General features: G+C 36.7%; 1 protein-coding gene across 1 annotated transcript in view; it reads left to right on the top strand.

The window, feature by feature from the left end:
- Positions 1-27,496, top strand: part of LOC136877587 (fatty acid synthase) — a 426,680-nt gene that overhangs the window by 178,119 nt on the left and 221,065 nt on the right. The window contains exons 10-12 of the mRNA XM_067151746.2: positions 4,449-4,679; positions 10,267-10,456; positions 10,667-10,896. Of these exons, the coding sequence (XP_067007847.2) occupies positions 4,449-4,679; positions 10,267-10,456; positions 10,667-10,896 (651 nt within the window). The remainder of the gene's footprint in view (positions 1-4,448; positions 4,680-10,266; positions 10,457-10,666; positions 10,897-27,496) is intronic.

Raw genomic sequence — 27,496 nt, 5'->3', positions numbered from 1 at the left:
AAAGGTGCTGTTATGGACTTCACCCGTAACCCTGGGCAAGTGCTGCCTCATCTGCAATCTCCACCGTTTCGAAGTCCATCTCCTCCGCTGAAGATTCCATTGATGTCTTCACTCGTAACCCTGAGTTGGGACCCTTACCAGATGTTACACACACGGGCCAGTGTGCTCTGGGACTCACATAGGTAGAGGCGCCACACCCTGGGCAGGGCTGCCTCCGAAGGGGGTCCCTACCTGCTACCTTAAATAGTAGTAGTAATACTACCACTGGTAGTAATAGTAATATCAAGTTAAAATATATTTCTTTCAGTGCATTACAACTGGCACAGTTAAATACAAATTTCTAACATTTGCCATCTCAGAAACACTTTCTATATCTTAACTGTAATTCATATTGTTCTTGTCTTTAGCAAAATCATAAACAAGAACTTCTCAGAAAGAGCAATTGCATGCAAGGTATTTGTGAAGTAAATGTTCAGAGAATTAGACATGAGTGCTGCAGGGTCCATAAACAGGCACATCATTGGCCTTTCATCTGAACGGGATTTCTTCACAACGTTCAAAGAAATTCGAATAATAGTAATGACCAAAATGATGACAATGATGACCATTATGATTGTAGTTCACTTCTAAGAATGTGGAATAAAATATTCATCAAATGAGTTGTCTATTTGCAAAATTGGTCATCTCCAAACGGTTTAATTTTTCAGGTGACCGAAAAAACCTATAAAATCTAAATAAAGAGATTTAGAATTATTTGTATTTGCTTGATTGCTTATAAATAGCATTGTAATGAATGTTCCAGAATGCTGATGTTTTCTTCGTATAATTATTTGAAATAATTAAAGTTCAAATTTGGAAATGGCTGGGTTTGCACCAAACTAAAGAAACTGAAAGAATGAATATGTACAAAAAATGCTTTATTTAAAAGTTAACTTAAAAAATCAATGCAATATAGAAAGCCAATGTATTTACACAAAATGAACCAAAATTAAACATTAAAAAATTAAACATTAAAATACATTAAGCATTAAATTAAACATTAATACTGTTGTCTACACTGTGCCCACATGCATCTCCCTCATCTTCTGGGTTGTTTTGTGGAAGGTTATTGTTATCAGTGAGTTCTTTGTAAAACTTAAGCACTTCAACATTTCTCCACTGAGTCCCAAAAGTTTAGTCAATAGAAATTCAACATATTTTGCCTTTAAATTGTTTATTATTTTACCAGCATGTATAACTTTTGGATTTCTTCATCAAAACATTTTTGCCTTTCTTACAAACACCTAATTTTGATCCAACGTCTATTCTGTAGTTGGGATCACTTTGAATTAACACCACTGAATTGCCTCCTTTTGATTTGGTCAAAATAACCCTTTTCACAGCAGAAAATTTGAAGTGCCATTTCCCTGTAGGCTTGGAAATAGAAATACATTCTGTTTTCCAGTCAAAGTCTGGAACATTGTCATCTTTCCTTAGATGAAATAATTTGCAATACTGAGGAAGAACATGATGAAATTCCTCAAACAAACAAACAAACCCCACGGCACTACAGCACTTGAAGGGCCTTCACCTACCAAGCGACCGCTGCTCAGTCCGAAGGCCTGCAGGTTACGAGGTGTCGTGTGGTCAGCACGACGAGTTCTCTCGGCCGTTATTCTTGGCTTTCGAGACCGGGGCCGCTATATCACCATCAGATAGCTCCTCAATTCTAATCACGTAGGCTGAGTGGACCTCCGACCAGCCCTCAGGTCCAGGTAAAAATCCCAGACCTGGCCGGGAATCGAACCCGGGGCTTCCGGGTAAGAGGCAGGCACGCTACCCCTACACCACGGGGCCAGCATGAAATTCCTCTAAAGTTTCTATTTTCTTTGTTTGTTTTTCAATGAGTCCAAAAACTCTATCGGATGGTAAAAATGAATGGCTTGTCACAGGGGAAATTAACTCAATTTCCTAATGTTTTTAGGTGCCTTTGTAACAAACCAAAAGGAGAGCATTGATCATAACAGAATTTTTGATCTGCCCCCCACATCCATCAGCAAAACACCTTATAAAAGAAACATTGGACATATCAGTAGTATTTAGCTTATGATAAAGCGCTCATGCTATTTCATTGGCTCCTTTCGGCAAATCATTTTCACCCCATGAATAAATAAATGTGTTACCTGTCAACGGCTTTTTTGAAAAACCACTCACAATGGTGAAATTGTATAAATACACTTGCCTACTATAATATGTTGCCTGGTCTGGAATTTTAGGCATATGGAAATTTTTTTGACAGTTAAAAGAGAGAATCAGCAAATCATCTCTCTCTTCTTTCATTAGTTGGTAAAAAGCTTTAACCCTCATTTTATGCAGCTTTTTCTCTGTTCTGGATTGTCAGCCAGTTTAATTCTCTCAACTAATTCAAGACACTTGGAACTTACATCCATATGTGGGGAGCCAAATCCAATGTTAAAGCGTTTGGTGAAAAGTTTGTGAAAAAGACTTTCTTTTACCCTTAATTCAATGACAGTTTGGGAGTTATACGTGCACCAAATTTTCTTAATATTTAACTCATTACTTAAATAAATTCTAACATCAGATTTACCTCTTCAATAATGTGATTCCATACCTTTGAATTGCTTTATGAAACTTATAATTGCATTCCTCTTTTGTTAATATATCTGGGTTCTACGGTCACCTCCCCTATTTTCTTTTGGCATTAAACCAGACTTTTGAAGATGTTTTGCCACTCCCTGTACTCTGCGTTTTGTAATACCTAAAATACTTAGAAATCTTTCCCTGCTCACAGGAATTTTGGTTGTGTTTCTGTTTATATAATATACCATCGAAAGTGTTTTTGCTTTCCTGGTGGCACCACTAGGCCTGTGTTGAACTGGAGGCATCAATGTGAAGCAATCTTGTTTTATTTTGTCATGATATCTGTAGAATTGATCATGAAAGGTAGTTATATCAGCTTTCTTTACAGACATACACTGGTGAGTTTTTGTTGAATGCCCACACACTGGAAGTTTCGGCCTTTCGCTTGAAGCACAATATTTGTTTGGAAAACAAAACACCCCCGTTAGCATGCAAATTAAAAAATCAGCGATGTTTAAAAACATATTTCACTGAAGAACATTAAAATATAACCTTAAAAGATACACTTACCTTTCCCTTTTCTGTTTTTCTCCTTTCCAAGAAGACGGATTCCTCTGCCTTTTTCTGGCCCTTTTAGGTGTCACTTCTTCAACCTTAGTGTCCATTTTTTTCCAATATAATTATAATAGTTACACAGTTCTATGATAAAAACCACAACTTTCCTTACAACAGAACTACAACACCTATATGTCTTTTCACAAGAGTTTAATCCTGATGTAAAACTGGTATGTCCACGCCTCCACCAAAGAAAGAGCTGTGATTCGCTGAGCGTGTAGTACAGACCTCCACCCCATCAACGTCTTGTGTTCAGATGTACAGGCTGTGCATAGCATGTGACAACAGTGCAGAGATCTGAACTTCTGAATAAACGACTAAACCTGGATTCTGTTCACTTAGTTTATTGAACACATCCACAATGCACTGCCTATGGTCAATTCTGAGTGGTTTTCCCCTTTTGTGCTTCACTACACGCGATGGTCCTACCTCTTGCTCCATTTCTCTCACTATGAATACTGACACTGACTGCTGCTGCAAGATGCAACACCTTATCTCCATACTGTACAGCTTGGGACTTTCCCTCACTACGAGAAGACTTCCTGTATTACACCACGCCTTGTGCCTTCATTTCTCATTATTTATTTACTATTTTATATATTTAAAAAACATATATATACCAGTATATATGACAACCATATTTTAATTTGATTATGTACTCTTCCAAACTCTCTAAATGTAATAAACTAAAATAAAATAAAATTAATGCCACGTACTACTTTTCTTAGAGCTCGCATACAGTCGAGTGAGTGCGACGGTTGCTTCTCCAATCAACTACGTGTATGCCCACGTGCAAAGGCAATGTGCTCCGCCTATTTGTTTACATCAGGATTAAACTCTTGTGAAAAGACGTATACAGTAGTCACCATGAATCAGCTGTTCTTTCCCGCACAATTGCTGCAATTGCTCTGGCCTCTGGCATTAGAGGAGATGGCTGGTATTGCAACTCATAATCATATGCGGATGACTGTGTTAACAACTATCTCCAATTTTTTATGAAGTAAATAAGCTGGTTGGAGGCTGAATTTGCAGCTAATAGTTTGCTACCTTGTGTAAAGGTGGACAGAGAACACATTCAGCACAAAAAGTGGATTTCAATTTTTTTGGGAGATGGCCAGTTTTGCAAACAGACGACTCAAATATTTAGTTTCCATGCAGTTTGTTTTGTTTCACACAGCATAAATTCAAATGAATATAGTGTCTATTATTCTGCATCATGAAGTATCAGTCTAACTAAAATCTCTCTTCCGTAGCACTTTGAGGGAGTTAAAAGGCCAGTATGGTTCATTTTTTCTGGCATGGGAAGTCAATGGCCAGGCATGGGCCGTCATCTGCTACAGCTTCCTGTGTTTGCTGAAGTCATTGATAGATGTCATGCCATCCTGGAACCAAAAGGGGTTGATCTCAAGAAGATCCTAACTGATGAGGATCCACATACATTTGATACAATCTTAAATAGCTTCGTTGGAATTGCTGCAGTGCAGGTATGAAATCCTTGTGTATTTTTAATAGTTTCCAAATACTGTACGTTGTTTTAAATTATTTTATAACAGTTCATCATCATCATCATCAACATCATCATCATCATCATCAATGTCCCACTCCAGTCGCCCAGGTGTGGTTAACAAGCCTCCTCCACTCCTTTCTGTCCTTCCACTTTTCCTGCTCCATTACTTCTGCCACATCCAATCCAGCTTCTCTAATGTCCTTCCAAATCTAATCCATTCACCTTCTTCTCAGTCTTCCACCTGGTCTCTTTCCTTAACTTCACTTTCCAATTCCCTTCTTGCTACCCGTTCCTTTCCCATTCTTTCTACATGTCCAAACCATCTCAGTCTTGCTTTCTGTATGTTCTGTACTAACGGTTATTTATTTAGCTCTTCTCTGATTTTAATATTTTGGATTCTATCTCTTCTTCTCTTTTTAACCAATGTTCTTAAAAATTTCATTTCTACTGCTTGGATCTTAGTATCTTGTCTCTTATTAGTTACCAGCGTTTCTAGTCCGTAAGTTACAATTGGTATGAAATACTGTTTATATAATGTTAATTTTGTTCTCTTGGGTACTTTGTGATCCCATAAAAGCTCTCTGACTTGATGATAAAATGTTGTACCTTTACTTAGTCTGTTATTAATTTCAGGTTTAATTTCATTACTTCCATTAATAATGCTACCCAGATATGTAAACTGTTCTACATTCTCTAAGCATTCTCCATCTATGTTCACTTGGCTTCTCTTTTTCTCTTTTCCACAGTGCATGACTACAGTTTTCTTTTTACTAATTACCATTCCAAACTCCATCAGATTTTCCTTCCAAATGACCAGCCTCCTCGTTACTTCCTTTTCTCCCTTTCTCCAAATCACCACAACATCTGCAAATACCAAAGCATTCACTTCATCACTACTGATACTCTGTTTTACACATTTTATGATTCATCCATCAATATAATAAAGAATAATGGAGACAGTGCACTTCCTTGCTTGAGACCTTTTATTTTTTTTTGTATAAAATGTTTCAGAGTCACCACTCCCCACTTGTACACTGATTTTACTCTTATGATACAACATTTTTATCTTGTTAATTAATGATTTTGGTACATTCCTTTTCCGTAGGCATTTCCATACATGTTTTCTCTTAACTTTATCATAAGTCATTACAGATCTGCATTTAGCAGTCACCCAGGTGGCAGATTCCCTATCTGTTGTTTTCCTAGCCTGTTCTTAAATGATTGCAAAGAAATTGGAAATTTATTGGTAAGTTATTCCAATCCCTAACTCCCCTTCCTACAAATGAATATTTGCCCCAATTTGTCCTCTTGAATTACAGCTTTACCTTCATATTGTGATCTTTTCCTACTTTTAAAGACACCACTCAAGCTCATTCATCTACTAATGTCATTCCATGCCATCTCTACACTGACAGCTTGAATTACTCATTCAGGACAAATATTTCAGATTCCATATGGAAATTAACATCTATAACATACCACTTAGTCGAGAAGCTCATCCTAACGTATCCATACAGATGCATATGAGATGCTGTCAGTTGGTACAATTAATTTTACTCACATATATTCACAAATTAACACACACATAACCTTAATCACAGTATCAAAATACCTCACTTCGAGAATATCAACAAAGCCGCCATTTATAAAAACAACTGCCAACACTTCAATATGGAGATTACAACTTTGAAACACAGTTGAAAACAGATGACTGCGCATTTCAATATGGAGACTACAAATATTGCATGTCAGTCCGGGATATATACTTGCTACACCATAACTCTACTAAACAACAACTAACTAACTTCCAACAACTCTTTGTCAATAACCTTGACTTCCCTGTCAAGATCGTCTCTTTATATATATATGTCCCTGGCCAGGTGTCTAGAAAGTTACATTACAAAATATATCTTCATGAAAACTCTAGAGTGCATAATACACAGTTTACAGTGGATGAAATATTCTCAATCGTTCTTGTCACCTTTTACCATTCTGGAAGTTAAAGTGTGTTTCACAATTATGGATTACAATTTATATACACAGGTAAAAATAAATTATAATATTAATTTACAGGTATTTACATTAACTGAACTGATATAAATGTCTATGTACAACACATGTTTCATGACATAACCTCACACACAATACGATCATTCGACTTTGTAAATAATAATAATACTAATACTTTCATGACATAACCCCACACAAAATGCGATTGTATCGTAATAATAATACAAATACTAACTGGAGGTAACACTTCACAGCTATTCTTCTTCTTATGATGCCATCTCCCTCCGAAGGATGGTGATCCAATTGATTACGATTACACGTGAAACGGCAGCATGGAAGATTTCTATCGATGTATGTCCATACCACTGCCACAAGTCTTTCAGCCAGGAATTTCTCCGTCTTCCCACAGATCTTTTCCAATCAATCTTCCCTTGAATGATCAGTCGGAGAAGTTCATATCGTTCACCTCTCATGATGTGCCCAAGGTAGCTGAGCTTACACTCCTTGATAGTTTTGAAAAGCTCTTTCTTCTTGTTCAAGATGTTGAGGACTTCTTCATTTGTCTTCTTTTCTACTCAAGATGTTCAGAGTATTCTTCTGTACAAGTACATTTCAATAGATTCAATCCGCTTCTCCAATAAGGGCTGAGCGTCCACCCTTCAAAGTCATACAGAAGGACAGAAAAGACTTAACAACGTACCATTCGAACTCTGAGCTGGAGGTTGAGTTCTCGGCTGATGAATAAGGTCCTCATGCTATTGAACATATTTTTTGCTTGTCCAATCCTGTATAGATTTCACATTTTGAATCACAATGCTGGTTCACTAGAGTTCCAAGAAATTTGATGGAAGATACTTGTTGGACGATGTTGTTGTTGATGTAAAGAGAGGCCTGTTTTGGTGTTTTCAAGAATACAATCAGCTTGGTCTTGTTAATATTCAAGGATAAACCGTAGGTTTCACTGGTCCTCACGATGTTGTTTATAATGATTTGAAGATCACTAGGGTTGCTGGCTAACACAATGGTGTCATCAGCAAATCGGATGTTATTAACGAGATAGCCATTGATCTTGATACCTAGATTAACATCTTCCATAGCCTCTCTGAACACAGCTTCAGAGTAGATGTTGAAAAGGAGTGGGGCAAGACACATCCCTGGTGGACACCTCTTCATATAGCTATGTCCTCAAGAGTAGTTCCTTCTATTTTGACCTCTGCCGTTTGATTCCAGTACAAATGGGTAATGATATGAAGATCACCAACATCTACACCAGTAGATTTTAAAGTCTCAACAAGTTTTGCATGAGATACTCAATCGAAAGCTTTTCGGTAGTCGATGGAGCAAGCGTGCACATCTACATTCATATCTAGGCATCTCTGGGTCAAGACATTCAAGGATAAAAGAGCCTCACAAGTACCCAGTCCATTCCTAAAGCCAAACTGAGTATGTCCAACTTGGCGTTTGCATTTGAGGTAGTTTTGAGTGTGGATGATATGCAGAAATACCTTTAGCACTTGGGACATTAGGCTGATCATACGATAATCATCACAATGTAATGCACTAGCCTTTTTAGGTATGGTGACAAAAGTAGATCTTAGCCAGTCAGATGGAATTCTACCAGATTTATATATTGCATTGAATAATGTAGTTAGCAGCTCAAGTCCTCTGCCATGGCCTTCAGCAATGAGTTTGAGAGTTTCTGCACAAATCTTGTCCAGACCTACAGCTTTTCCATTCTTCTGGAGTTTGATTACATACAGTACTTCCTCTTGAGTTATATTTGGACTTATTTTGCTGCCTTCGCCAATAAAAGGTGGTTTGTCTGGCCTTACATCGCTAAATAGGTTTTCAACATATTCTTTCCAACACTTCAGCTTGTATTATAATCTATTATCTTCATAGTCCGTATGGATAGTTCAAGCACACAAGTATGAAGGATGAGTTCTCCACCTAATCAATACTTTATTTTACATAGTGTCAATATTATTTACATAAAAGGACAGTACCAGTTTCGACCTGTAAATAGGTCATCTTCAACTGTTGAAGAACCTGCTTAATAGCGACTGTACAGAGATATCTGAACCCTTTGAAATCAAGACAGGTGTAAGGCAAGGAGATTGCCTATCCCCACTGCTGTTCAATTGTGTCCTGGATAAAGTCATCAAAGAATGGGAAAAAGAACTCGCAGAAAAAGGCATTAAAGATCAAATAAGGATAGGATACAAGAAAGAGAACATCACTATCAACTGCTTAGCATTTGCTGACGATCTTGTACTGTTATCAGAAAATATTGAATCGGCGATAATACAAGTTAACACTTTAAAAGAGGTAGCAATGAAAACTGGCCTGCAGATATCATTTGAAAAGACACATTTCATGACCAACATTAAAGAAGCCCCAAGGTACATAGTAACAACAAACAATGATAAGATAGATAAAGTTGTTAAATTCAAATACCTTGGTGAGATTATACAACCTAATGGGCTTGATAAAGAAGCAAACCGCGAGAGAGCCAGAAAAATGGAGCTTGCATTCCACCTTACAAAAAACACATACAACAAGAAAGCGATCTCTATTAGGACAAAACTACGCCACTATCAGGCAGTAATTCAACCAGAGTGCTTATATGCTTCAGAATGCCTGGGATTAACAACCAGGAAAGACATTGAAGAAATCGAGACGAAGGAAAGAAAGATTCTAAGAAAAATCCTCGGTCCAAAGAAATGTACGGACACATATCGATTACGCAGTAACAAAGAAATATATAAAACATGCAGTAGGATTTCAGATGTCATTCGAAAGCGAAGAGTTAAATTTTTTGGACATATTTCAAGAATGCCTGATAACAGACTTGCCAAGAAAATCTTTAACCACTTCAATAAGCCCAATAGGAAAGGCAGCTCTTATGAAAAATGGTTTGTTAACACGAAGAAGGATTTGCAAGAAATGAACATCACACATCAAGACATCCACAATAGAACCACCTTCAGAAACAAGTTACACACATTTAAGGGTTTCCAAGAGCCAGAAACAGCGACCAAGAAGAAACAACAATGGACGGCTGAAAGAAAAGAAGCAGCAAGCAGGAGGATGAAGGAGTACTGGCGCCAAAGAAAGTTTAAATCATGAGGAGTTATTTACATGGTCCACAGCTGGCCAAAATTGATAGAAGAAGAAAGCGACTGTACAGAATAAATACTACAAAAATTAAAATTAAAAAAGAATGCTATTAAAGTAAACATGAATGCCACTATTCTAAAAAAAATACTTAAGGTTAAGATATATACATATGGTACAGTTTTGGGGGTTAGAGGGCTTTTTTCTGGCCCCATGATTTCTACATATTTCAAAAATTATATTTGTTGAGGTTGAAACTGGATACGGTTGCAGTGACAAGGCTTAGCGTGTGATGATGATGATAACGATGATAATGATTATGATGATAATGATGATGGTGATGATGATGATGATGAAATAGATTGTGTGTTTATTCATAACAGTAATTTTATATTTGCTTATATTTATAGCCATAAATTAATGAATATTGATTCCAGGCAGGTCTGCTGGTAATTCTGCAGAAGCTGGGCATTAAACCTGATGGTATAATAGGTCACTCAGTGGGTGAACTTGGATGTTCATTAGCAGATGGATGCTTTACAGAGGAAGAGATGATACTGTGTGCTTATTCTCGAGGAAGGGCATCTATGGAAGCAAACATCATCACTGGCATGATGGCTGCAGTAGGTTAGTGATTCGTTAGCCTTCACTAATAGTTTGTGAGTTTGTTTGTCTATGGAGGCTAATCTTGGGAACCTCTCAGTCAATTTCAGTAATTATTTTTTCTTATAAATGATATTTTTGATATCTTTTCACTCCAGTCTTCAATGACTCTTTAACTGTTATCAGTAAAAATCAGCAACTTATTGATTTCTCTTGCTCAACAAATGTTTTCAGGACTAAGTCATGAGAAGGTGAAGCCTTTGCTTCCTGCAGAGATTGACATTGCTTGTCACAATGGACCTGACAGCTGCACCATTTCTGGGCCTGTTGATGCAATGAAGGCCTTTGTTGAAGAACTCACCAAGAAAGGAATTTTTGCCCGTCTAGTAAATGTGTCTAATATAGCATATCATAGTAGATACATAGCTCCTGTGGGACCTCTGCTGCTGAAATATTTAAAAGACGTAAGTTCAGATTTCCAGTTTGTTACAACAACTGTCTTCCACTAAAGAGGAAATTAAAAATCTATTTATTTATTTATTTATTTATTTATTTATTTATTTATTTATTTATTTATTTATTTATTTATTTATTATTTGTTCGTTCATTCATTCGTTTGTTCATTTATTCATTCATTCATTCATTCATTCATTCATTCATTCATTCATTTATTTATTTATTTATTTATTTATTTATTTATTTATTTATTTATTTATTTATTTATTTATTTTAAGAAGGTTTGAAAACAATGCAGATATTCTGTTACAGCCACATAAATGACGAACATTAACCATAATATATCAAGTGGAGGCATGACCATAGTTTATAGAAACATACTATGATATTACAAATACTACAGAAAAATGTTAGAAATAATCAAAAAATCTTCTTCTTTCTCTTAAAGAGTTTCAGTACTGATTAAGTCCAACTTTAACACTCGCTACTTGGGAATTGGGCATATCCCAATAGCACATTTTTCCTATTCTGTTTGCATGTCAGACTTAGCACGCACCAGCATGTATGCATGTCTGGCATGGCATAGGAATAACCTCTGTGCAAAGTGTAAAGACATCTTACAGGAAAACATAAAACTACATATCAGCAACTTAGATGAGAAAAATGCCCTAGACTTACATAATTTCTATTAAAACTCATACTTACTTCTACTTATAAGAATATCTAAATCAGAATTCTCATTTCAGTTATGCCAGCACAAAGAGAAACACAAAGTTCTATGTTATGTGCAGCAACAGGAATCCCAAGGGTGGGAGTCAAGAAACTGTCCACTATTGTAAAACACATTTGCACAAGCTATGACTTATAACTGGAAGATGATTTGAAATTTATTATACACTGAAGAAATACAATTTCTGTAGGTCCTGGTAAAATAAAACTTGAAAGCATTTTAATTAAACCTCATTTGTATGTAACCAGTTTAGATGTAATTCGGTGCTATACGTATTCATTTTCATTAAATGCAGTTTTTTCATACATAACAAATTTAAATTATGTTGCTGATGTGTGTATTTACTTTGATCAAAACACAGGCAAGTTAGAAATGCGATATATTAGAGTCAGCATTATTGGCGACGGCACTTCTGATGCAAATATCGGAGGGGTGCGGTGCGATAGTGTAATGAAGGTTGCGGGAAGTGACTGCACAGCATTTAACCAAAAGAGAAATTTCACAAGACAGTTGACTTGCATGTCATCATCATCATCATCATCATCATCATCATCATCATCATCATCATCATCATCATCTTCATCATTTCCCTTTATCCAGCTGTAGCCAGGTAGGGGCAAATATGATTCCTCTCCACTTTCTTCGGTCTTTCCACCACTGCTCCTCTAACATTGTGTCCCAGTCCAGGTTTCTATCTATAATACTGCGATGGATTGTGTCCTTCCATCAAAATCGTGGTCATCCGCAGCCTCTCCTTCCATGCATTTGCATTTCAAATCAAATCAAATCAAAATCTTTTTATTTGCAAATGAGGTGTCTACCTCGGTGGCAAATGGTACACTGAAATGAAATGGCGTATGGCTTTTAGTGCCGGGAGTGTCCGAGGACATGTTCGGCTCGCCAGATGCAGGTCTTTTGATTTGTCACCCGTAGGTGACCTGCGCGTCGTGATGAGGATGAAATGATGATGAAGACGACACAGACACCCAGCCCCCGTGCCAGCGAAATTAACCAATTAAGGTTAAAATTACCGACCCTGCCGGGAATCGAACCCGGGACCCCTGTGAGCAAAGGCCAGCACGGTAACCATTTAGCCATGGAGCCGGACAATGGTACACTAAAATACATTATTGTCAAGCACTAAATATTAAATTAACAAGAGAAGAAAATTTTCCTATAATACAATATTATACAATTTACGCTAACAATTTTTTCTATTAAACACACAGCTCATCCTTAATAAATTTATATTGTTTACAAAATTCTACTTATAACATCAAATACAACAGAGACAATACGTGACACTTACAGATCTAGCCTTGTTAAAATTGGAGACAATTCGACGGTGGCGCTCCTAGTGACTTGACCTGAAAAGTCGTGCTAAATTCAAATATCAATGGAAATGCATATACGAAAATGGATAAATAAATTACGTTTAGAAAGAAAGTATTATTGAGATATTAACGAAATTGCTAAAGCATTTCTGGATAAATGAATGAAGAATTACTGAAAAGGTTATTATTTAAAGACTGAAATTAGACATATAAACAAGATGGGAAATGGACTGCTGTGAAATGGGTTGATCTTTCATTTATGCATTATGTTCTTTGCTTTAGCATTCCTGCCTGAACTTTTAAGGTTAGAGTTGTCCTTTTTCTCATTTAAAAACATTGTATCATCACATTAAGACACTTGTCAATAAAAATATCGGCACATTCCTTACACTCATGATGCAATGAATCACCATTTAAAAGCTGGACAATTTTCCTCTTAACATGAAGCCTACTAACAGAAAGAAAATCTATAAAATCCCGGCTTTAATCTGAGAAGATGGATAAAAAAAAGAAAAGTATGAAAATGTTGTCGATAGTGATACTTTGAGGAATATTTACGTACAATTAGAGTAAAAATGTAACATACCCTTGGCTGTATAGTCGAGGATTTTTAAAGTCACTGGCCTGGAAATGATCTGAACAGCTCTTATAATTCTTATATAAGCGAACACAGTATCCAAATCACTTCTGTGACATTTCAAAACCTACAGATCACACCTACAACACCACATCAGTTATTTATTTAGCGTATGATGAATACAATATTATTTACAATGTATACAACTACCATCTCAAGTTCATAACTAAAGTTCCATGTCAAAATTTAATAGCCAGAGAAGAGCTTCGTTTGAGACACAGTTTAAGTCCTCTATAGAGCCTCTGTAACTACCACTGTAACTACTGTAACTACTCTGGGACCACTGTTGCTCATGTCCGTAGGTTTAACCTTAAATTACCCTACACATGTCTCCTGGGTGGTGCTAAGTGAGCAACATCAGAATAAGATGAGACCGATCTGTCGTATACGACCTCCCGGTCAAGGAAAATGGAGAAGAATCATACCTAGAGGCCCTTATCAGGGCCCTCAAGTTCGTAACATTGGCCCTTCAATGAAAAAACACAACAGTATTGAAGGTTAACTGCTGCACTATACAATAAAATATGCATATTATATTTTAAGCCAGTTAAAATATGGGTCGAGCAGGTCAGAAGAATATGAAGTACTACAAAAATATCTTTGTCACTGGAAGAATATATATGCAAACACAATATTACTTACATTTTCTTGTCACGAGGGTAGCGAAAGAAAGACCGCGCATTCTTCTCTACTTCATAGTTACTGAAGCCAAACACAGCACATACCTTTCCCCTCATGTTGAGAGGAGATATCAAGGAATGACACAAGCTACTATTTAATTATGTCAACTCACTGAAAACGCATAAATAACACCAAAAATTTCACACACAAATACACGTGCTCTTATGGCAGAATCAGTAGTTCTCAGGTCTACACGCTAGAGAGAGCTCTAACAGCTGTCCCTCGATATCTCACTGAGTGTCGCGTATTGTCTCTACTGTATTTGATAATATCTCCTGTACTACTTACAGATATAGTCAACTGATATACAGTATGTGGAATTACTTCAAATGATACTATACAACTGGTATAAGATTAAAATTTACATTGCATTTATTTACTTTTTTTTTTTTTACCCATTCTGGAACATAAGTAGCATAACGAGCTGCTGCGTCTTAACCAGAGCCCCTTTTGCCACCACTTTTCAGTTTTCCTGAAGGGCCTTCACAGCTACCATAGCGGTCCAGGGCCCTCGAAGTCCCCACTGTACTTCATCCCTACAGGTAGTCCCCTACTTTGGCTGTCCAAACTCCTTAGACCAGGGGATGGAATTAATTTATTCACACACATTTTTTATTTACAATATCCTGCACTGGTCGAATGCCCTCTAACATTTCATTTATTTTCTCTGTTGCTGTTTATTTACTTGAATATCTGTACAGATTTTGGAAAAGGATCAAACACTACCCCTGGTAAACTGTTCCACTCCTTCACACCCTTCCCAATGAATGAAAATTTACCCCAATCGCTTCTGCTAAAATTCCTTCTAATTTTATATTTGTGGTCAGTCCTGCCAATATAATTATTTTCCAACTGAAGCCTCTCACGGATATCTCCCCATGCTTCTTCTCCTGTATAGGCTCTATATAATCCTGTAAGTCTAGTTTTCTCCCTTCTCTTACTTAAAGTTTCCCACCCAAGTTCTGATACACTACTCTTTCTCCTGAAATCCCCGGTTAAAAATCTTGCTGCTTTCCTCTGCACACTATCTATTTCTTTTATTAGGCATTCTTGGTGAGGATCTCAAATACTGTTTGCATATTCCAATAATGGACGAACCATACTTAAGTAACTTTTCTCTTTCAATTCTTTGTTGCATCCTTTAAGTAGCCTCATTATGACATGTAACGATCTGTATGCTTTTCAGCAATGTCACCCACATGACCCTTCCAGTGCAAATTACTTTCATATCTAACACCTAAATATTTGCACTTGCCATCTTTTGGGATAACTACCTCATCCAAATTATATTCAAATTCAGTTTTAAAACTCCTGTTTGTAAATGTTGTAACAGTTGATTTGCCTCCATTAACCTTTGTATTATTCTCTTCAACCCATTGTTAGATACTCTCAAGGTCCCTTTGTAATTCTGAACAATCCTCAATGTTATTTATTTCCCTATAAACAATTATGTCATCTGCATACAATCTTATTTTTGATGTTATATTATTCCTTAAATCATTTAAGTATATTAAGAAAAGTAACGAACCGATTATACTACCCTGTGCAATTCCCTTCCAAACTTTCTCTTCCTGCAATACATTATTTCCTACTTTGATTTTCTGAACCCTTGAATTTAGAAATGTTTTTATCCAACGTGTAACCCTTACGTCCAATCCTATTCCCTCCAATTTCTTTAATAATATTCCATGTTCCACTCTATCAAAGGCTTTGGTAAGATCTATGGCTATGCAGTCTAACTGGCCTCCTGAATCCAATTGATCTGATATGTCCTGCTGAAATCTCACCAGTTGTGCCTCACAAGAAAATTTCTTTCTAAATCCATACTGGCTCCTCATGAACCAATTTTTATCATCACATATCCCTCTGATGTACTTTGATATTAAACTCTCCAGTATTTTACAAACTATACTGGTCAGGCTGATTGGTCTGTAGTTCCCTGGTTTCCTTTTATCACCCTTTCTTTTATAAATTGGTATTATAGATTCCTTCCATTCCTTTGGTATTACACTATTATTTATGACATAGTCAAAGAGAAATTTTAAATAAGGCACTATGTACCACCCCATTGTCTTTAACACCTCCCCAGTAATTTGATCACTTCCTGCTGCTTTTCCTTGCTGAAGCAGTTGGATTTCTCTGAAAATATCTTAATTTGTGAATGAGAAGCTTCTTGTTTCCCTCTGTGTCTCTCCCTCTCTATCTTCTGTTTCGGTTTCCAACTCCTGACAATCATCTACTGAATCTCTGAATTCCCTACTAAAGAGGTTTGCTTTCTCAGTATCTGTTAAATAGTGCTCACCCCCTTCACCCACCATTGTAGGAATTTGGATTCCTTTCCGTTTTTGATTCCTGATATATGAATTCAGCTTTTTCCATTTCCCTTTGTGGTCATTACCCTTTTGAAGTATGCCATTCATATAATTCCCTTTTGCTTCCTTTTTCACTCTAATCAGTTCTCTCATAGCTGTTTTTTAGTTTTTCTACTCTCCCTACCCTCTTTGATTTTCCTGTTTACTATTCTACATTTTCTTTTTAATTTTCTTATTTCCCTTGTATAATAAACAGGGTCTGAGGTCATTTTACCCTTCTTAACAGGTACAAATCTCTTCTCTCCTTCCCAAATGATTCCTTTAACCTTCCAGTAGGCGCGCATACCTGAATATCCCAGGCGGGCGCGCGGCGGCTAAATGGCGGGCGCGCGGCGGCTAAATGGCCGCCCTTTCTTTTAGGTCATCAAATCGAAGACTTCTTAACAGTAATCGAAAGTGACGTTCACTGAAGTTAGCCCGCAGTTTTATCATTCCGGTTCCGTTGGTAGTAAACAATTCCAATAAGTTTGTGCGGTTTAATCTTTTCACGGCTATCATGAACAAGGCACCTAAAAGAGCTAAAATTTCCGATCTTGTTGTTTCTCCAAAATCTCTTTCTCAACCTTCTGCATGTTGCACTTTTACCCTGTCAATAAACGTATCTGTGTGTCTAACAATTTCATAGACCATATTTGAATTTCTTATAGCGAAAAAGCATTCTAGTTCAGTTTTACACTGGCGAGCTTGTTTTTATCAAGTTCTTTGCTTTTCTTTCTGTACTCCTTCCTATGGGATTATTTGCCTATAATGTCTCCAATGAAGAAACGTAGGGTGCTGCCATCACGGTCATCATCGCTTACATCATCAGCCCTGTCCATCTCAACTTCAAAGTCACTACTGTCCATTTCGATAACTTCGGGTTCGAAATCAATATCATTAGGATCGTCCCAAACATCTTCTCCTTCATTCGTTTCTTCTTCTTCCAATTCATCAAGAATTCATAGAATAGAATCAGGATCATTGTATCGTGCCCTGAAACGGATAATAAGACATAATTACGTCAATATTATTGAAGAGGAACAATAGGAGAAAGAGGGGAACCAAACAGAAAACTAAACAAACATCAAAATATAAATATATTTGAACACTGTGCATAAGAGAAAACATTCCTCTCTCACGTGCACGCACACACGAACGAAATATATTTACTTACATGTGTCATTCGGGTATGAGAGAATACGAAAACAATCGGGCGCGTGGCAGCAGACTGGCCGCCTAACTCGAACAACAAGGGCAGGTACCACTTAGAAGCTGAACAGCGGCTGATCGGTGCTGACTGGAAAAAGTACGAAAATGCTGTCTCGCGTAAAGATGAGTAATTAAAGAATAACCGGGGGTCCCGCCTGCATAGTTTTCCATGAATGGCACAATCTCGTGATTTTCCCCAAAAGGAGGCAAAATTGCCGCCTATGTGCCCGCTGGAAGGTTAAATTTAGCCCAAAGTGTATCCACATTACTCCCTTCACTTAGCCAGCAACTGAATTGTGATTTAAGGTAAGTCCCAAATTCATCAACTTTAGTTTTTCTGTACAATTTCTTGTCTTGTGTGACCCTCTTATTAAGCCTTTTTGGTACCAGTCCTACATCCATTATTACAGCCTTATGGTCACCTATTCCTTCAATTACCTCAGTTTTATCAACAATTTCCCATAGTTTAACCAAGAATACATCTAGTAAGTTATTGAGACAAGTCGGTTCTTGTACTACTTGTGTAAATCCTCCCTCCCAAATTAACTTTTTTGACAGTTTCTGTTCATGGGCTTCACTTGCAGCTCCATTCCATTCAACTTCAGGCAAGTTTAGATCTCCCCCAATTATTACCATATCATTATTATTGTTTTCATGAGTATAATCTATTATTTTCTCAAATATTTCCATGTCTCTTTCCTCTCTTCCAGGCCTGTATGTTCCTATAATTCCTACCTCCTTCATATTATCACAAACTAATTTTATCCCTAATATTTTATCCCTTTCATTGGTAAACCATTCACGTGAACAATAAGTTTCCTTCACCAGAATAAACACCCCCTCTCCATTTTTATCTCGTCGGTCTCTACGATAGACTGTGTACCCTTCTGGAAATACTTCTCTATTACCCACCCCTTCTCTCCACCACAATTCCACTCCTATCACCACATCAGTCTCATAATATTCCATCAATGTGCCAAATTTTAATTGTTTATTTACTACACTCTGACAGTTTACCAAGAGCAATCTCAGACCCCCTTCCTCCCTAAAACTTGACTGTTGCAATTGGGTAACTTGAAATTCCTTACTTTCCTGAGTTTCATTTTCTAGTTGACTGAGCCAGCTTGAAGTACAGCTCTTTCTACTAGTTTTCCTGGTCAGTATTATAACTCAAGGGAGTTGCCTTTTTTACAGTACATATCTTAAGATTAATAAAATCTAGAACAATATTTGCTATCTTTTGTTTACCTGAATTGTTTAGATGAAGGCCATGCTTTGTGTAACAGTGTCTCTTGAAACTGCTGCTGTCAATTACCTGTGTATTACGAAAATGTTTACAAATTTTAACCATATCTGTGTTAATTTTGTCCACTTCAATGTTCACACACGAGTCTCTAATCAAATCATGCCTGTGGGGCACGTTCACTACAAAGATGTTAATGTGAGTCAGCTTACCTAGTGTACATTTAAGTTGAGAAATGACATTCTTAGCGTCGTTGAGAGCTATATGATTCGTCCCACCGATGATCACTACTGTATCACGACTTCCGAGATTTCTTGCTGCCTGTTCCATGTTTTCCAATACCTTCTTGATTGGGGCCCCAGGATAGATAACGGCCGATGCTGCATTTCCATGACATTTTTTGGCATTCTTTCATCACTCATTCGTTTTATGTGCCCAAACCATCTTCGTCATCTTTTCTCTATTCTATCATTCATTTTTCCACTCCAATTTCTTCCCGGATTTTCTCATTCCTTATTTTGTCTCTTCTACTCTTCTGTATCACACTCCTCAAGAACTTCATTTTGGCTGCCTGTATTCAACACTTATCCTTCTTTGTCTCTGTCCAAGTTTCTGCTCCGTAAGTTGTTATGGGTACATAATACATCCTGTACATAGTTTCCTTTGCTTCCATTGACACATCTTTGTCCCATAACATGTTTCTTTCACTATGATAGAAACAGCTTCCAGCTTGAATCCTCTTACTAATCTCAACATCCAGTTGAGCATTCTCCATTAATTCACTCCGCAGGTATTTGATCGTCTCCACTACTTCCAGGGGCTTGTCTGAAAGTCTAATCTGACCTTTCCCTTCTTTCTCCCCTCTAGTCATAACAAAAGTTTTACTCTTTTCTACACTTATTTTCAATCCACATTCTTCGATCTTCCCATTCACCACATCCAACTGTCCTTGAACCCGCATGTATTGAACTTGCATGTAACAGAATTAAAATAACATAGACATATGAATTTCCTCTTGTTACCGAAATACAGGTGAATTAGAAATGCAATACCGGTACATCAGAGTCAGCATTGTTAGCAGTAGGTCTTAAGCTACAGATGTCGGAGTGCTGCAGTGGTGTAGCGAAGGTCATGGGAAATGACTGTGTGACATAAAGTAAATTTATAAATATTTTGAAAGAAGTCCACCTTAACAAAACTAAAAACAATGTATTTACTTATTAAAATAAAATTAAAATCAAGAGAGACATATTTCATCCCTTCCTCCGGGACATCCTCAGCCTCTTATTGAATAAGAACAAATTCCAAAAATACATGAAAGATATACACTCAAAAATGTGACAAAAGGTAATTCATTGTGTATCTTAAAAACATATCTGTCTCAGAGTAAAAATCTTGAAGGCACAGTTTTCATGTAAGAACAGTCAAATGAGCCCATGTAGGGCAAAAAGTATTGGCATAATGACACGTTAAGAAAACTTGTGTCTTTAAAAGGCATAATATGTTTTGATATAGCAAATATTTGTACGTCATTATATGTGGCTATTTTATACAATTGTAGGTTATCTCACTTTGAAAAGATTGAGTCTTGATGTTTGAAGAACAGTTCTTAAAACGCCTGATTATGTGACCAAAGTTTTTAAATTACATCAAAATGTTTTACATATTTATGTAACTTGTAGAATCCTCTCAAAAAATTTTCAATGAAGAAAGTTTAACAATCAAAGAAATATTTAGTTACTCAAACGATACTTATATTTGTCTTTGGCAATTTTATAAGATCATTAATAATAAATGTTTTGACTGCTTTGCAGTCATCATGAGCTATATCAAATACAGTAGAGACAATACGCGACACTTACGGATTTCGCCTTGCTAAAATGGGAGACAATTCGATGGTGGCGCTCCTAGTGACTTTACCTGAACAAATCGCGCTAAATTCAAATATCAGTGGAAATGTATATACGGAAATGGATAAATAAATTACGTCTAGAAAGAAAGTGGTATTGAGATATTAACTTCGAAGTTGCTAAAGCAATTCTGGATAAATGAATGAAGAATTATTTAAAAGGTTATTATTCAAAGACTGAAATTAGACACATAAACAAGATATGAAATGGGCTGCTGTGAAATGGCTTGATCTTTCATTTATGCATTACTTTTTTAGCTTTAACATTCCTGCCTGAACTCTTACGGTTGGATTCGTCTTTTTTCTCATTTTAAAACATTGTATCATCACATTAAGACACTTGTCAATAAAAATATCGGCACATTCCTTACACATATGATGCAATGAATTAACATTTAATAGCTGGACAATTTTCCTCTTAACATGAAGCCTACTAACAGAAAGAAAATCTATAAAATCCTGGCTTTAATCTGAGAAGAGGGATAAAAGAAAGAAAAGTATGAAAATGTTGTCGATAGTGATGCTTTGAGCAATATTTACGTACAATTAGAGTAAAAATGTAACATACCCTTGGCTGTATAGTTGAGTATTTTTAAAGTCTCTGGCCTGGAAATGATCTGAACAGATCTTATAATTCTTACATAAGCGTAACGTCCCTTCTTTCTTGTACACCTTATCCAAATCACTTCCGTGACATTTCAAAACCCACAGATCACATCTACAACAACACATTGGTATTGAAGGTTAACTGCTGCACTATACAATAAAATATGCGTAGTACATTTTATGCCAGTTAAAATATGGGTCGAGCAAGTCAGAAGATTATGAAGTACTATAAAAATCTCTGTCACTGGAAGAATATATATGCAAACACAATATTACTTACATGTTCTTGTCACGAGTGAACCTGAAGAACGACCGCGCATTTTTCTCTACTTCGTAATTACTGCAGCCAAACACAGCACTTACCTTTCCCCTCATGTTGAGAGGAGATATCAAGGAATGACACACGCTACTATTTAATTATGTCAACTCACTGAAAATGCATAAATAACACCAAAAACTTCACACAAAAATACACGTGCTCTTATGAGAGAATCAGTACTGTTCAGGTCTATCCGCTAGAATGAGCTCCAATAGCTGTCCCTCGATATCTCGCTCAGTGTCGCGTATTGTCTCCACTGTATTTGGTTATATTCACATAAGCTTAGGTGTAAATCAGGTAAAAGTATGCACAGTATATGTTCTCGTATTAGCCTTGATAACTTCTCATGGGAAACTTAATAATTTTGTCTATTGGGGGAGGATGGTGGTAGTGAGGGGGAGATCGGAGGGTGGGGGGGGGGGGGGAAGAATGCTTAAAATGTTATTAATAACTTGTCCTTAACTATATTGTTTTAAAAAATTTCCCTTCTTCCAATAAGAAGGTAAAAATGTCTTTTAACTCTTTTTTAGCTTCTGCTCAGAAGCATAGATAGATAGATAAAGCCTTTATTTTCTGTGGCGAAGTTAGGGCTCTTGGCCCTTTCTTACACTTAACCACACACATATTATTATTATTATTCCATACAATGACATTAACTTAAAATACTAAGAACTACAAATAACACTAATTTTTAAGACAAAAATATGAATATATACATGCAAAGAAGAATGAAAGAAAAAGTAACTGCCTACATAATACAGGTTTGAGGAAAAAGAAAAAAAAACAAAAAACAAATCAATACACAACAAAAGAAATAAGAATGTAAAAATACTAATAAGCTTAATAAAAATACTAAGTGAAAATTTAACTAATTGTATCCTTGCAAGACAAGATCTAAGTTAAATACTGTACTTACTACTAGCTATTTTTAGACTACTTCTACTTCGTAAATACAATGTGGATGTTTTTAATTTAATTTAAATTATTATATTAAACCAATATTTATTTTATTGTGCAATAATCTCATATCATTTTCACACACAATCACTCGTTCCACTCATACAGGTACTGTACCTTGCTGGAAGCACTTAACGAGGAACTGCAGGTAGGAGGTTTTAAATATACTTTTTGATGCAGCATCCTTGATGTCTTTGGGAAGAGCATTCCACCATCCCGAAGCGGTGATAGTAAATGATCGATGGTATGTGGTTGTTCGGTGGACAGGTATTTCTAGGAGGGACACTGAGCGAGTATCATGGAGATGTAAAGAACCAAGGTGACGAAAATTGCTGGAGAGATAAGCAGGGATATCTTCCAAAAGTACCTGGTACATAAGAGTATTTGCATGTAGTTTACGCCTGTCGTCTAGTCGTAACCAAGATAATTGTTTATAGTAGGGAGAAACTCGAGCGTCATACCGTAAATCCATACCATATCTAAGACAAGCATTTTGAGTGCGTTGTAGTTTCAAGCTTAATTCTTTTGTTATATCCGTAAGAATTACATCACAGTAGTCAAAAATGGGAAATAATAATGACCGAACAAGTTGAATTTTTAGTGATCGAGGGAATACATTTCTGAAACGTTTTAAGGGGTGCAAGCCACAATAAACCTTTTTGCAGATATTCTTAACTTGCGCTGACCAGTTTAGAGTTTCCGTTATAATAACACCAAGGTTAGAAACTGATTCACAATAAGGTATAACAGTACTATTTAAAGTTACGGGAGGAATGCAATTTTGTTTTAAAATGTGAAGATTCTTTGATGTACCGATGATAATGGCTTGCGTTTTATGGGGATTTAATTTAAGGTTGTTTTTAATTGCATAGCTATCTATTTGCTCAAGGTCAGCGTTTACATTACATATTGCTTGTTGTATATTATTAGTTCTAGTGTGGTAATAAATTTGCAGATCATCAGCATAAAGATGGTACTTGCAGTGCTTAATTGATCTGGTAATATCATTTATATATAAAGTGAATAGGAGAGGGCCTAGGACTGACCCTTGTGGAACACCAATATTTTTTGTTCGCCACGTTGATTTATTATTATTTGCAACCACACACTGCCGGCGGTTTGTGAGGTAAGAATAGAAAAATTCCAGCACTTTCTGGCTAAAGTTTAAGGACTGTAATTTGGAAAGAAGCAACCTAGGATCGACAGTATCAAATGCGCTACCGGTACTGAAATCTAAAAGAGTAAGTATTGTCACTTGTTTGTTGTCCATTGCATATCTAATGTCATCTGTCACTTTCAGCAGAGCTGTCATGGTACTATGTTTTTTCTTAAAGCCTGATTGGTAAGAGTCGAGTAAAGCATATTTATGTAAGTACGTAAGGATTTGCTCATGTACCAGGCGTTCCAGCACTTTGGACAGGGGTGGTAGGATAGAAACTGGTCGGTAATCTGAAGGAATACTGGGTCCATCCTTTTTTGGGATTGGGATGACGAGGGCATCCTTCCACGCCGTAGGGAAAATTCCTTGGGTTAAACAGTAGTTAATAATGTGTGTTATGATCGGCAGGATGGCACCAATGATATATTTGTAGAAAGACAGAGGTATGCCATCGTGTCCAGCAGCATCTGATCTGAGAGAATACATAACTCGTTTTACGTCATTTATACCAACCTCTTCAAACACAAATGTATCTTGAATTGGCATAAAATGAATATTATTATTATTATTATTATTATTATTATTATTATTATTATTATTATTATTATTATTATTATTATTATTATTATTATTATTATTATTATTATTATTATTATTATTATTACTGTTATAAAAATTATTATTATTACTTGTACAGTTATGAAAATTATTATTATTATTATTATTATTATTATTATTATTATTATTATTATTATTATTATTATTATTTGCTCTTACAGTGGATTCGGCCGACGTGAAGTGTAAATTTAAGTCATCAAGGGATACATTCGGCGCCTGCTTTGATAACGTTCGACCTATACCCATCGTTCGTAATTGTTTCCATATTTCTGTCGAGTTCTTGCATTTCGATACTTGACATATGTGTTTATATTTACTGTTTCTGATTAACTGTTTAACCCTGTTGCGGAGAACGCGGTAATTTTCAAAGTCATTAGCATTACCCGTTCGTTTAAACCTTCTGTACCATGAGTCACGCTTTGCCATTTCTGATTTAATCTCACTAGTCAGCCACGGAGAAGGTGGTCGAGTCACCCGGATCTCTTTCTTGGGAGCAAATCTGTCATACAGTTCTAACACCAGATCAGATAGTTTGTTTATTTTTACGTCAATATCATCCATGTGTAAAATATCGTTCCACGGCAGATAATATGCTTCGTGTCGTATTCTTTCCTTGTCCAGATTTTTTATATCCCTGCGTGTTATATATTTAGTTTCATATTTTGGCATCTTTAATGAATAGCAGACATATATTAGATCATGGGTAGAAATACCTGGCACTGCAAGCTGTCCGTGATTTAAAACTTTCTGAGTATTGTTAGTTATGATCAAGTCAATCAAAGTATGAGTCGTCCGGTTTACTGTATGTAGATGGTTAGTAGCATTTAGATGTAGGATGTTCAGGTCTAAGCTAAAGAACATATTTTGTAAATGTAATGAGTCGTTTGTCGCAGTCAGCAGATTTGTATTAAAATCTCCAAGTATAATTATATTTTCGTACAGTGGAATTAACTTTGCTAAGCAAATTTCAAGGTCCGATATATGTCTTACGTCTGGGGGTTTGTAAACTACTCCGATCAGTACTTTTTGATTGTTAGCCAAAACTTCTATAAACATAAACTCAGGTCGATTGGGAATCGTCTGGTCTGAAGTAGCCACTATTTTACTTTTGAGATCATTACGACAGTATATAGCACACCCTCCCCCTATACGTTTTCTTCGGTCTAGACGATGTAAAGTCTTGTTATTTAATTCAACCAGGCCTGAGTTAAGTGAGGGGTGTAACCAAGTCTCAGTTACACATATGCAGTGCAAGGTATTACTATCATGAAAGAGGGATTGTATTTCGTCAATGTGAGCCATTAACGATTGCGCGTTAATATGACAACACTGTAGGGCTCGCCGATATCTTGAAAGACTTTCCCTGAGAATGTTTCCCGCTGACGCTGCTGAAGGGTAGGGTGAGGGGGGCGACTGGGAAAGGGGTGGGAGCGGGTCACTGACATCAAGGTTACTACAATCGGTAGAAATAGCACTTGTATTGTGACTAGCCATTATCTAGAAAAGACTTCTGCTTACTCACCTTGTTTTCACCACAAGTACTTCCAGGGGCACAATCACATTCACTCACACACATACACGCACATTTACTTAAAACTACAACATTATCCAATAATGCCATCTCAGTAACGAGTCCGTATCAATGCTCACTCGTGTTTTACATTAAACTAACAAGTTGTACCATTGTTGTAATTCACACCTTTCGTCCATTGTCACATAGCACAACAATGCGACCGTCCTGGCTCCAGACACGATTTAGGCCAAAGTGATCTCGTGCACGATTTAAAATGTTTTTCCTGGTACCCGTGAGCGATTCCGTCAGGAGAAGGTGCGTGCCTTTTAGCCGACGTTTAGCCCTCCAAATGCGGTCACGATCCTGGTACCGCAGGAACTTAATAATTAGTGGGCGTTTACCCGTGGCAACCACATCAGCCGTTGTTCGCTTCGGAACACCTAGGCGATGGCAACGGTCAATGTCTGACATATTAAGCTCGATATCCAGTTTTTCTTTAATAGTTGATAATACTTTAGCGTACACGTTTTCACCTGGTGCTTCCGGGACGCCATGCAAAATTAGACAGTTTCGGCGGCTGTATTGTTCCGCTTCGTCCATCCGTTCTCTTTGCTCGTCCAGCTTTTCTTCTATTTTTAAAATATTGTTTTTTATGTCTTTCAGTTCACCAGACACTTTCTCTTGAAACGCACAGAACTCCTCCTCCAGCCGCTGTAGTTTCTCCTCCCGGTTGGCGCTGCTGGTCGCCTCCTTGAGTTGGGCGCGAAAATGCTGCATCGCATCTTCAATTGCCGATACCTTTTGAACTACATCCCGTAGCGTCATGATTTTTGTCAGTATTGGACGGTGATTATTAAAACTATGGAGATTAGGTCGCGAACGGCACTTAGTTGCTGTTTATCTTGCAGATTTACGAGTTAGCCTTGACACACACTTTACACTATGACTGAGCTCTCCGCCATCATATTTGAAAAACACTGATTAAATTTTCACCAACTAACTGCATAACTACATACTAATAACATCTTAAATAGTTAATTGGTGAAAAGTTAATCAGTGTTTTTTAAATACGCTTATAAGCAGAAGCTAAAAAAGAGACTTAGAAGACGTTTTTATCTTCTTATTGGAAGAAGATGAAATTTTTTAACAATATTCTAGTTAAGTACAAGTTATTAATCACTTTTTAAGCATTCTTCCCCACCCCTCCAACCCCCTGCCCATCACTACCACCATCCTCCGTCAATAGACAACATTTTTAAGTTTCCCATGAGAAGTTATCAAGGTTAATATGAGAACATATATTGTGGGTACTTTTACCTTATTTACACCTAAGCTTATGTGA

The sequence above is a fragment of the Anabrus simplex genome, chromosome 7 (assembly GCF_040414725.1).
Source record: "Anabrus simplex isolate iqAnaSimp1 chromosome 7, ASM4041472v1, whole genome shotgun sequence".
Lineage (NCBI taxonomy): Eukaryota > Metazoa > Arthropoda > Insecta > Orthoptera > Tettigoniidae > Anabrus > Anabrus simplex.
This window is presented reverse-complemented; position numbering and strand designations above follow the sequence as displayed.